Raw genomic sequence first — 12702 nt, 5'->3', positions numbered from 1 at the left:
GCAGGTGAAGAGAACAAGATGATAATGATACAGAAAGATTATCATTGTGTTGTGTTTAACTAACAAATTATAGTCTACAGTATGAATGGATTCTGCTTTATATGGAGAATATGTATTATGTAATATATGAGGCGTGGAGGTTCACTTCTTCAGACTCCAGCTATAGCCTAGCACTTTTTTCTTTTCCCATCGTATCACCTATTGTGTTGCGTGGTGCGCGGTTGGTAATTTGTTCACATACGTATGTTGTTTACATTTGCTTTTGCTTGATCGCAAATATTAAAGGAGAATTCCATGCTAGAATGCTTTCTTATCTTTCTTACCTTTCTTTGTAGTTGTTACGTCCCCACCAAAGAGGTCCAGGTGTTTTTTTGTGCAAAAACTCCTTATTGGCTATTTTCCCTACCATAAGCCCTCAATGAATTGCATTGCATTCAATGGGAATTGAATGACTATGGGGTGTTATGCTATTTCGCTTATTTCCATCGAAATAAGTAGTAAAGTGTGCCGCTTGGGATATTATTTACATTATGAAGAGAGGATATATACAAAGAAATTATAATTTTGAGCGATGGAAATAAGCAAATTAGCACAACACCCCATAGCCCCATTCAATTCCCATTCAATGCAATTCATTTAGGGCTTATGGTAGGGGAAATAGCCAATAAGGAGCTTTTGCACAAAATAACACCTGGACCTCTTTGGTGGGGACGTAACAACTACAAAGAAAGGTAAGAAAGCCTTTTAGTATGGAATTCTCCTTTAAGATGAAGTTTAGTCAGATGCTAGCTTTGATGTTTACCTATCCTAGTTTCTTTGATGCATATGTGTTTTCTTTCCACTCTGTTTACTGAACCATTTACCCTGTCGTCTGATGACGAGGGTTCATGCCATTACTCTGATCTCACACTTGTAATTTACTCTGAGTGTCTGCTAAATGCCAAAACTGTAAATTGGTTTCATTTGGACTGAGGCAAGATGATGTAGACAATTAGGCTTTCCAAAAACTGGTTAACTAATTTGATTGAATGTCAGCTTCTCTGGGCAAGATATCCTAGCATTCAAAGAGGTCTTTAAATGAGCACTTCTCGAGCCATTTTCAGTCTTATCTTCATATAATTGGTCCTCGCTAATTGGTCCTCGTTCATTAATGATGGCACCATGTCTGTCTATTCAGAGTTGAATTGTGGACAGTTCAGAAACCTGCCTATGGATGGCATATCGTCACCCGTAATTTCCAAAATATTTCAAACGTTAAATGGTTTACTTATGCAAGATCAATGGTTCTTATTTCAGTGTTCTAACTTTCCAACAAGAGAAAGGCTGTATTAGTTTCCATTATCTTGACATTTCCGATTGACGATTATGATGTCACAGGTAGGTTTTTGAACTGTCCAGAGCCGCCCCCTCAGACAGAATGATTAGACGTATAATGGCGCATTATAGTGAGGACCAATTCAATGGAGATATAAGGTTGAACATGGGTGAAGTGTTCCTTTAACTGAACAATCAGAGATCTGATCCCTGCAACTGCTGTGTCCCATAGCATCCATATGTTAATATGTGTAGTGTGTCCTCATTGAAGTGACTTTAAGCCAAACCCAGCGCCGTCGCAACATAGACGAGCAGTACGCACTGCGAGTAGGGCAACACGCAGAGGGGGCGACAAAATGTGTCAAAAAGTGCCAAGCCGACCCTCATCGCAAGCAATTTTCTTTGCAGAACAAATAATATGTGAGTAGGGCAACCGAATCGCCAGCGACATCCCTGGCCAAACCTGCTTGCTATCCGTAGCTCACAGAATGAGAGCTACAGCTGCATACCCTGCTGGCTATATAAGCTCAATGATTTTGCTGTTTGAAAGGTTTCCAGGGCCCCATAGACAGCTGGCCGTGCCAGCTTGGCATAGCTCACCAAAACCAGCAGGTCCATTCCGAGCTGTTAATGTTTTAATACTACTCAGTTCCAAAGTAGATACTTGGCTTCATTTAGTGTCGCACACGCACACGCACACACACACACACACACACACACACACACACACACACACACACACACACACACACACACACACACACACACACACACACACGCACCACGCACACACATGCACACTTACACCACACCACACATATGAACACATGCATGCACACACATGCCATGCTTTGTGCAGAACACACACACACACACACACACACACACACACACACACACACACACACACGCATCATGCAAATGCATGTTGGTTGTGTCTATAGGAGGCTATAGAAAATGCACACCTGGCCTTGCCTTATACAGAATAAGTCTTCTTATTAATACTGATTTAAATTCAGTTGGATGGCCAGCCTGAATATCAATATTTTTCAATATGATAAATTCATCTCCTGCACATGTTGCACTTTTTGCGTTATGTACAGGTATGCTGTTGCCAATGCTTGTGCTTTATGTACTATACGTATATTCTGTATGTCCCGGTTGCTAATTCATTGTTCCATTTATATTCAATATAATATAGAATATATAATTTTGTCCTAGTCTGGCTCTGGCTGCATACTGTATATCCTACCTCCGTAAACTAGGGAAGATGCAATTGCAATTTATTATTTTATTTTTTATTATTATCTATTCTTCAATTTTTCATTTATCTGCCAATGTAGTTGTTATGCCAGTTCCCATTTCCACCTCATGTAGTCCACTGCTTGGTCTTGGTGAGGGCTGCAGACAGTGCTTTATCTTGGTGAGGGCTGCAGACAGTGCTTTATCTTGGTGAGGGCTGCAGACAGTGCTTTATCTTGGTGAGGGCTGCAGACAGTGCTTTATCTTGGTGAGGGCTGCAGACAGTGCTTGGTCTTGGTGAGGGCTGCAGACAGTGCTTTATCTTGGTGAGGGCTGCAGACAGTGCTTGGTCTTGGTGAGGGCTGCAGACAGTGCTTTATCTTGGTGAGGGCTGCAGACAGTGCTTTATCTTGGTGAGGGCTGCAGACAGTGCTTTATCTTGGTGAGGGCTGCAGACAGTGCTTTATCTTGGTGAGGGCTGCAGACAGTGCTTGGTCTTGGTGAGGGCTGCAGACAGTGCTTGGTCTTGGTGAGGGCTGCAGACAGTGCATGGTCTTGGTGAGGGCTGCAGACAGTACACATGAAGTCACCAGCCGCCTCTTTTCACCTAACAGGGTAGACGGTAAAGCTTCACTGTAGCCCAGTTCTGTCCCTGTTGAACAGCTTGAGTTGGAATCTGTCTCCTTTCTCTCTGACCTCAGTTTCCTGTCTCTCTACACTTATATAATAATAAAGGAAACATTGCTGCAAGAAAACAAATATAGTATATATACTTTTTTAATAAATTAGATTTTTTTTTAGCTCAAAGGGATATTATCAGTCCACATGTGTGAGCACACGCACATGTGTGCGCACATACACACACACACACACACACACACACACACACACACACACACACACACACACGTATACAGGACTGTCCATCTCAATGGAATTCATTCAGTCAATCAGCCAGAAAGGAAATTCTATTTCAGAGGATCACAACCTTGTCAGACATGCTTAATGTCTGTCTGTCTGTCTGTCTGTCTGTCTGTCTGTCTGTCTGTCTGTCTGTCTGTCTGTCTGTCTGTCTGTCTGTCTGTCTGTCTGTCTGTCTGTCTCTGTCTCTGTCTCTGTCTCTGTCTCTGTCTCTGTCTCTGTCTCTGTCTCTGTCTCTGTCTCTGTCTCTGTCTCTGTCTCTGTCTCTGTCTCTGTCTCTGTCTCTGTCTCTGTCTCTGTCTCTGTCTCTCTCTCTCTCTCTCTCTCTCTCTCTCTCTCTCTCTCTCTCCCTCCCTCTCCCATCTCATCTTTCTCTCATTGACTGATTAACGCTCTCTATTTCCATCTCTCTGTCTCTACTCCAAACAACCATTGCGTATTGTATTGGCACTATTGGATCAGCTGAGTGTCACAGGCCCTGAAAGTGACAGACAGCAGGTGCCGTATGCTAAGAGATGACAGTCTGTGACACCGTTGTAAAAAGCAAGAAGGGGCAGAGACTGACAGGAAGAGAAATCCTAAGGGGGGGGGGGGGGGGGGTTGTGGGGGGGATGGCTGAGAGAGGATGAGAGCGATGGATGGTTACTGCTGAACAGTAAGGTAGGAGGAAGGGGAGAGGTGATAGAGAGAACAAAGGAGGTGGGGAGGGTCACAGACAGAGAGACCACAAGAAAGGAATGTAGAAGGAGAACGAGTGGGAAGGGTACAGAAAACAGGACCATAAGGGCCATATTTAGACCATCTACCGTATGATACATGGTCTGAATCTGCACATTGGGGGCATGTCCAACTAATTCATACTTTCCCCACCGAAAAACGTAACCTACGTTAGAAATGTTTTGATCCGATCTAGTCGAAAGGTTACTCACATTAGCTTCGGGTGGCTATCTGTTGTTAGCCATAACACTGGACTGCACCATCTTGATTTGCGCTCGCACGCACGCACGCACGCACGCTTTCAGTCGCTTTTATCTCCATTTCCCCGCCCCAGGCAGCCTTTCCGTTAAAAACAGCGCTTATTGCAGAGAGCATAGCGGTCGCTGTAATGGTGCCGGTCTGTACTTCTCATCAGCTAGTGAGAGAGCAACAGCTAATCCGACGACACACACACCATTCAGTCAACATCCGGTTCCAGACGCGGAATAGATGGATATCCTGGCATACTGTAGTAATCATCCTTTAATTATTCCTGGCGGCCAAACGGTTAAGCCAATTGACCAATGCGTGGTCAATGGTTCTCAGAGTGGTGTCAAGGGATCGTTGATTCGTCAGGGTTCCTTGAATGGGTTCCAAATGGACCAAGTTTTTGGGGTATTTTCATTAGAAGCAAATAAAGCTTGGCACGTGCTGTTTATTATACATAGGCCTACAGTACCTATACTGTGTACAGTATTGCACTGCACATACAGTGGACTTACAAATCCAGACTTAAAAGGCTAACTTAAACTCTGGGCATAAACAAAGATCTGTTTCGCCTTTCCCGGGCATTCCACATTAATTGGGCATTATTATTAAACACTCCCTCATTACTTTAATGACTTCAATGCAGCTCAAGCCATCTTCAGGGTGAAGCAGATTCAGGTTAATGACTCGGTAAAGAGGTTTTGCCTCAGATCATTGTAAAAGGGACGGTAAAACAAAATGCATCTCATTTTGAGTCTCTAGGGTTATACTATACTAAACAGTCTTTCTTCCTCTGGGAACCCTAGCGATAATAAGGGATTTACAAGCTCACAACATGACTAAAATAAATAAATAGATTATCCGCATACATTCATTTATGTTGCTGATGAAGACCACACAGGTCAAAACATTGTAGTACTAATAAGGTTTATTATCCTGCACCCATCAAAAGACTCACTTGGATGTGCTTGTAAGTGTATTATCTTAGACTGTAAAGGCAGGATAGAATTCCCAATCTTAGACAATCTTAATTGTGCACAAATTGAATCAGGCCAAGAGTAACATAATTATGATTCTGAGAGTATACTGCCGTTTGAAGGGATCATTATGTTCCACGTTTAGGCCTAGCCCAAATATCAACTGCCCATCTCTCCTAACAAACAACTTTTCCTTGGTACTTAAGAAACATATTTTCCTTGTTTTGATTAGCATCGCAGGTTACCTGTTATTAATATAACTTTAATCAGCTTCTGAAAATATATAAAAATTTCCTCTTGTCTATGGGCAGTTAGTTATGATAAACATCAGACACATTTATCATTATGAACCATAATAGTCCCTTTATGTCTAGCCTGAGCTAACTTGTTAGGTTGCTGGTCTAGAGAGGCGGATCACGGCTGAGATTTGCGCACGCCCCGATTGGTCTGTCCGTCAGCCCCCCCACCCCCTCTCCCCCCCTAGAGCAGCACTACGTCACATCATTTGGAGCGACGCCCTCCCGGAAGGATTGACTCCCACTTCTAGACCAGAGTGGCCAATGCGTTCCCCAAGGCTTTCAATTTTTGCGCTGACGAAAATGAAAGCCTGGGTACCGAGGCTACTTTATGTCTAACTCCAGTTGATTCCCTGTGCATGGCTCCATTCATGACAAGGATCAGAGCAAGTTTGTGCACACAGAGGAAACTTCATAAAGCTCTATTTCATAGGACAGTGCACTTACTGTACCGTGTTCTTTAAATCCCCAAATACCAGCTGCATAATCTGCAGTAATACCTGATGTATACAGGAATGATGAAGCTGAGTGAAAGCACAATATCCGAGATCTGAACACATCCTCATCTCATTTACAGCTGCTCCAAGGGCTCTAACTGCAGAATCAGCAAGTCATTTACATAACACCTTTTCCAAAAGTCAAATATTCATCTAAAACCAAGGTATTACACTAAGAGTATAATAGACGACAGTCTCCAAAAGAGGATTTTACGGTGCTTCTCAGTGTACCTTTCTTTTGTGGTATCCAAATTTCATGAATGTTCAAATGTTCGACTATACATTTGGTCACTGTGCTAAGGTGATGCTAAGTAAGTCAATTGTCTAGTCTGTCTGACTGCAAGTTTGAAAGCAATCACGCACAGTCAAGTAACCTGGCTCTGCTAGGTGTGATAGGAAATGTAGCATGCTATTGTTTCAACGAGAGACTACTTGATTAAGTCTGCTCTTTTAGCAGGCTGACCATCAAGGTGGTTAGTCTGTCCGTGTTGCTCCCGTGGCACACAGCATGGCCACGGGGAAGCTCTCCTGTTTTTTGTCTCCGATTGAATAAATGGTCAACTCTACACTTCAGTTCATCTCTCTGCCTGTGCTTCTTCATCCAATCGTCTGATTCTTTGGCAAGGGTTTTCACTACAGTGGCCTACAGTCTGCAGTTTGCTATTGAGTTTAGAGAAACTCTTTCAGCCTTTTTGTCTCTAGTAGTTTAATGAGTTAATGTGGAGTGTTAAAATACACCACACTTTCTTTCTTTCTTTGCTTCCCTTTGCTGGCTTGTACTGTACCACTGTTGACACATAATATACTGTATGATATGTATGTACTGTTTAATACAGACAGTTCAATCAGTCAGTATGCAGCCTCTGCAGGAGTGCACCTTGTATCCTGCAGCCTACTGTACTGTATCATAGACTGATACAGTACGTATGTTATTCAGTGGGACTCGTGAGAGTCGTGAGTCATCTTTGGATGATGTTCCTTTGATATGGATTTGATTTTTGCTTAATGCCACAAAAGATGGTATGGAACTGTCACTTCATGGAGTTGCTTGGGGGATTTCGTAAGTTAATTGGATAAAACCTCAATTCCTGTTGCTTTGTTTGATTTAGCCTTATCAACTGTCTTCCTAACCTCAAACAGAGAGAGTCTTCAGAAACTAATTGGGGTCAAATCTTCACACAGCATTTCTTCCTCTATCTCTCTTACATAATAAGTGCTTTTCTTCCTTTATAACATTAAAAAAAAATGTTTTGGGGCTTTGTTCCATAAATTACTAGTCTCATTTTTCCAATTAGCTTTGCACTCACAAAACATTTTCTGTTATTACTTATGGTCTTTACAAACAGGAAAACAACAATAATAATAAAAGAAAAGAAAACAAACTATTCACAAAACAAGTTATGCCAAGTATTATTATGTCAAGTTCATCATCAATCATCATGGATGGATGGATGGATGATATAATAAATCAATTGAAGCACACAGTCTTAATGCTCCCAAATAAATGTATAACAGCAGTACAAACTTGTTTTTTTTACCGCTCTGTTATACATTTATTTTGGGAGTATTAAGACCTTCTCTTTTTCCTTACAGTTAATCTTTTTTGATCCAACACCCGATGAAATGATTGGTTGTGCGTGCACCTCTTGACCGCTATAATAAAGCAATTAACATCCTGTCATCATCTGTGGCATGTATAAAATACTAAGCAGGCTGAACTTGATTTTGGATCAAGTGGAAGTGACTATATGAAAGGGTTCATTATTGGGATTTGGGACACTAGTCATCCACAGGGCATGAGAGGTCACTGAATGCTTTTTCAAAACTTAGTCACCTTATCTCAACCCAACTGAGGACATATGGGACTGATGCGTTAGACAGCTCTCCACAGCCATCATAAAAACACCAACAGGCAGAATATATTTTGTTAGAATGGTGTCCCATCCCTCCTGTAGAGTTTCAGAGGCTTGTGCAATCAATACCAAGGCACATTGAAACTGTTCTGTTGGCTCGTGGTTGCCCAGACCCTTATTATGTTGGTTTTCCTTACATTGTTTTGTGTCTGTATCAGTAGAGAGAGGAAGACTAAAGAGACCTTGAAGATAGTAGCAAAGATGATAAAACATATGAGGGGAGAGAGAGTGCGTCACTACTACAATGACTGGTGCTCTCTGCTCTCATTATTCCCTCCGTACCTTTATACCTGATTTCGTGTCAGTGTCGTGCGCGTGTGAAAGTTACCCTTGTGCACACGTTTAGCTAGCGTTCCAGCACATAGACAGCATACTGTGCACCTGACATTATGTGTGAAAACTTGTGTGTGTGTGTGTGTGTGTGTGTGTGTTATCAGTAGCTGCCCAGCTTGCTATAGTTAAGATGTCAGGACAGCGACGATTAAACTGAGCACAGGGAGGGATCATTGGCCAGATAATGAGCTGTTCTCTGTGTGTGTGTGTGTGTGTGTGTGTGTGTGTGTGTGTGTGTGTGTGTGTGTGTGTGTGTGTGTGTGTGTGTGTGTGTGTGTGTGTGTGTGTGTGTGTGTGTGTGTGTGTGTGTGTGTGTGTGTGTGTGTGTGTGTGTGTGTGTGTGTGTGTGTGTGTGTGTGTGAGAGAGAGAGAGACAGAGAGCTCTGCATTGTGGTCACACACTGCTGTCAAAGAGCCAAGGAGGGTGGGAGGGAGGGACGGACGGAGGGAGAGATGGATAAGGATTGTAGCAGAATAGCCTGCTGGCACATCAGCCAAATATACCTTGATGAGGAGGAGGAAGGGTTATGTTATGATGATGGCAAGATATAAGGAGCGGATCAGTGAAGGAGATCAGCTAACTGCTATAGCAATGACGAGGGATGTGTAAAAAGCAAGAGATAAAAGAGGTGGGGGGGGAGTGAAATGGATAGCCAACGCAGAGCACCAATGAGAGGAAAAGGGAGAGATGGAGGAATGCACTGATTAATAATCAGGTGAATGTTAATGATCAGAGGACTTGAAGGAGATGTGGAGGAATTGAGGGAGGGCTAGGACAGGTGGAGGGCTACTGTAGGAGAGGAGTGGTGTTCCAACAATTAAAACCAATTTGAATCTTTTAATCCACATTTAGTTTTTGCACCCACGGATATCTCCTTTCTTTTTCCTCATGTTGACTCTGTGGATGAAATTAAATCCAACCTTGAGGGGAATTCAATTCTTGCAGTCAAGAAATAAATAATTCAATTATTCAGCCTTCAGCTCATTTGTAAAAACAACCAGGTAAAACTTCTGCATTCCTTAGTGAAAAGCATTAGAAACAAGTTGTCATTAGCGTTCATCTGTAGACACCTTCAAAATGCAGTAGGTAAAGTGTGTTAAAATAGCTAACGTTAGGTACTTAAATTAACCTGCAGTATCCTTCTCCACTCAATTGCGCAATACATGGAGCAGGTGAGATGAAATGGTATGATAAATGATGCATTTTTATAGCACTTTTATCCAAAGAGCTTTACAAAGTGCATTAGATTCAACCCATTCCCACACCCTGGCGGCAGAGGAAATCATGCAAGGCTTCAACCTGCTCATTGGGAGCGGTTAGGGTTTATACTGTACGTGTCTTGCTCAAGGACACTTTGACACTGAGCCAGGGATTGAACCGAGAACCTCTCCCAGTACCACTCCCTGCTGAACAGGCGTTCTGACTACCCTATAGGAGGTAGAGCTCACAGTCTAATTGTTTTCGTTGGAGCACACGGCCAAGTCAAAGGCACCATGGGGAATATTCTGGGGTACAGGAGGTGGTGATGAAAAATGTGTGCCCACCCCGCAGTCACGCGCACGCACGCACGCACGCACGCAAGTACGCACGCACGCACGCACGCACGCAAGTACGCACGCACGCACGCAAGTATGCACGCACGCACGCACGCACGCACGCACGCACGCACGCACGCACGCACGCACGCACGCACGCACGCACGCACGCACGCACGCACGCACGCACGCACGCACGCACGCACACACACACACACACACACACACACACACACACACACACACACAGTATTACTGTACTGTATACTCACTATGTGTCCCAGGGCCATCTATCATGTTATAATAACTTTGCCAGTCAGTAGCCCATGTTATAATGTTTAGCCAGCTGTGACGGTTGGCTTAATGACTCAACTGGGTTTATTTAATGAGGTGAAATCTGTTGAAAATGTGAGAGTTGCCAGATTTGTGGGGAATCTGTCAGGGTTATTGGGTTCCGAAGGACAAATTCACAGCAGCAGTGACGAGCGAGGGCAAGGCACACAGAAATATCCAGGCAGGAGTGATGTAGCAGACGTAGCCTCACGTAGTGATACTAATATCATTGCGTGGATATTAGTCTCGTCTCAGTGTTAGAATTTTTTTTCACGGAATGTCCCATATTTGAATTCTGGGCCCTAGTTGGTTATAGCCTGGTTCCAGATAAAACTGGTTGGCTGTCACCATTTCGGCTGTGAAGTACGTCCTCCCACAATTGAGAGGTGCCTGACTTAATCTGCCTGGGGCAATAGAGGGTATGCGCATGCATAAAGTAAATGGAAAATCGAGTGGCAAAGTGAGTGGATAAGTGAGTTTAACGATGTTTAACATCGTTTAATGCAATCAGATAGGACTTTTCTGTTCGGTCAAGGCCAGAAAGTAGTTTTTTGCCACTCAGTAGGCGTTTACGCATTACTTCTGGGTATGATGATGTGTATGACGCATATGCCCACCACAGGGCTCTGGTCAGGGAGCTTGGACAAGGATGACTTTTGATGGTGTTTATTAGTTTTATAGGTTGTTGATAGTAGTGAATGGTATGTTCTGCAAGCATGGACATTCTGCTGGTATGGGGGTCCTCACACGCCCTACTGTATATGCATTGCAAAGGCAGATGAAGGCTGGATTCCCGAGGCTATAGCAGACGTACACTCATTGCTGCGAGTCTATTTACTGAGCAAATACAAAGCCAATGCTGTAATGCAGAAAGATTGGTTTTATCGTTGACAATGATATGATCTTTCTTTATTGATTTAATATAAGCGTGTAGCACCACATGTCATTTGACATGGAGATAAGAGGCTTGGCAGATTTTAAGTCTGTGGGTATGGCTTAATTCCACTATTTGGTGAAGATTACTTGTTGCAGCAGATGGAATATTTAGACAGGTTTGTCATTCTGCAATTTAAAAAACAACAGTTAATTTCATTCTATAATGTATTGTCTATTTTCTAAGAAGCAAGCATAAAACACATAAACTCTTTTTCTGTCCTGTCTTTGCTCTCTCTACATTGTATTGTCTAATGAAGCTAAAATGTTTCATCCTTAATTTGATTAACAAATGTATTGACTGATACATTCATTCATTTGTTCGTTTGTTCATTCATTCATTCATTCTCATTCATTCATTCATTCACAGGTTCCCTCCAGTAAGTGAGAAGGCTCCAGTTGGAACAAAAGTAGGATCCATCATGGCTGCAGCTGTCAATCAAACTATCATCTACTCTATTGTGGACGGCAACGAGAGAGGTGACTATGCATTTTTGATCATTTTCTCCCATATATGACATGCCAAACATATGGATGGTGGAACGTAGTTATGGCAGAAAATAACCATCAACAAGAGAATACTTATAGACACTATAAGTGTTCATTCATTACCCAACTTCGTCCTGTGGAAACAAATGTTAACAATCTCACCCGTTAGTAACATTGATTTAGAAACGTCATTATTGGACCTCTGCATAACCCAAACTGGCTGTGGATAGTTGCTTGCTGACCATTACAATGACCACAACATAATTATGAAGTGCTTGGTATAGATAGAGTAGACGCTGTATGGCACAGAAAGCAATGCGTTCTAACAGCACAGAAAACAAGCCTGTCTCACCTATAGTTTCAGTTAATTGCGGTACTCGTTTCAGCACTGTTGCTGAAACTGTTGCTGATTAAGTGTTCTCATGCTATTAGATTTTGAGAAGTTTCCCCAACTTCCCACCATGGTGAAGTTACGAAGGGGAGGGCATTACTAATGAACTGACAATTGTTATAGGATACTGTGGGAGTATGACTTGCCCAAACCTTTCTTGATCTATCAAAAATGTATTATGGGCAATAGAATTAACTGTTCATAAAAGTCTTAAAGGTTTGTGTGTCTTACTCTTATTCTCTCTCTCTCTCTCTCTCTCTCTCTCTCTCTCTCTCTCTCTCTCTCTCTCTCTCTCTCTCTCTCTCTCTGTCCGTCCAGGTGTGTTCATATTGAACAACACTACTGGAGTGATTTACACAGCCAAGCTGCTGGACTATGAGACCAACAGCAGCTACGTTTTGAAAGTGGAGGCAGACTCCATGGGAGTGGTGTCCTCCAACCTCCGTGCACCTTCCAAGAGTAAGTCTGAATGACCCTTTCTATCTCTTCTTCTTCTTCTTCTTCTTCTTCTTCTCCTTCTTCTACTGTCTTTCTCTCTTTCTTTTGTCTCTTTTCTTTTCCGAT

At 42.7% G+C, this 12702-nt stretch overlaps 1 protein-coding gene across 1 annotated transcript in view; it reads left to right on the top strand.

The window, feature by feature from the left end:
* LOC308333176 (protocadherin-15-like) overlaps positions 1–12702 on the top strand; it is a 199704-nt gene that overhangs the window by 148416 nt on the left and 38586 nt on the right. Inside the window, exons 28-29 of the mRNA XM_080789372.1 lie at positions 11629–11738; positions 12457–12597. Of these exons, the coding sequence (XP_080645498.1) occupies positions 11629–11738; positions 12457–12597 (251 nt within the window). The remainder of the gene's footprint in view (positions 1–11628; positions 11739–12456; positions 12598–12702) is intronic.

Source organism: Protomyctophum bolini (genome assembly GCF_963924005.1).
Source record: "Protomyctophum bolini genome assembly, chromosome: 18".
In the NCBI taxonomy this organism is placed as follows: Eukaryota; Metazoa; Chordata; class Actinopteri; order Myctophiformes; family Myctophidae; genus Protomyctophum; species Protomyctophum bolini.
Note: the sequence above shows the minus strand (reverse complement) of the source record. Positions and strands in the feature narration are given on the sequence as shown.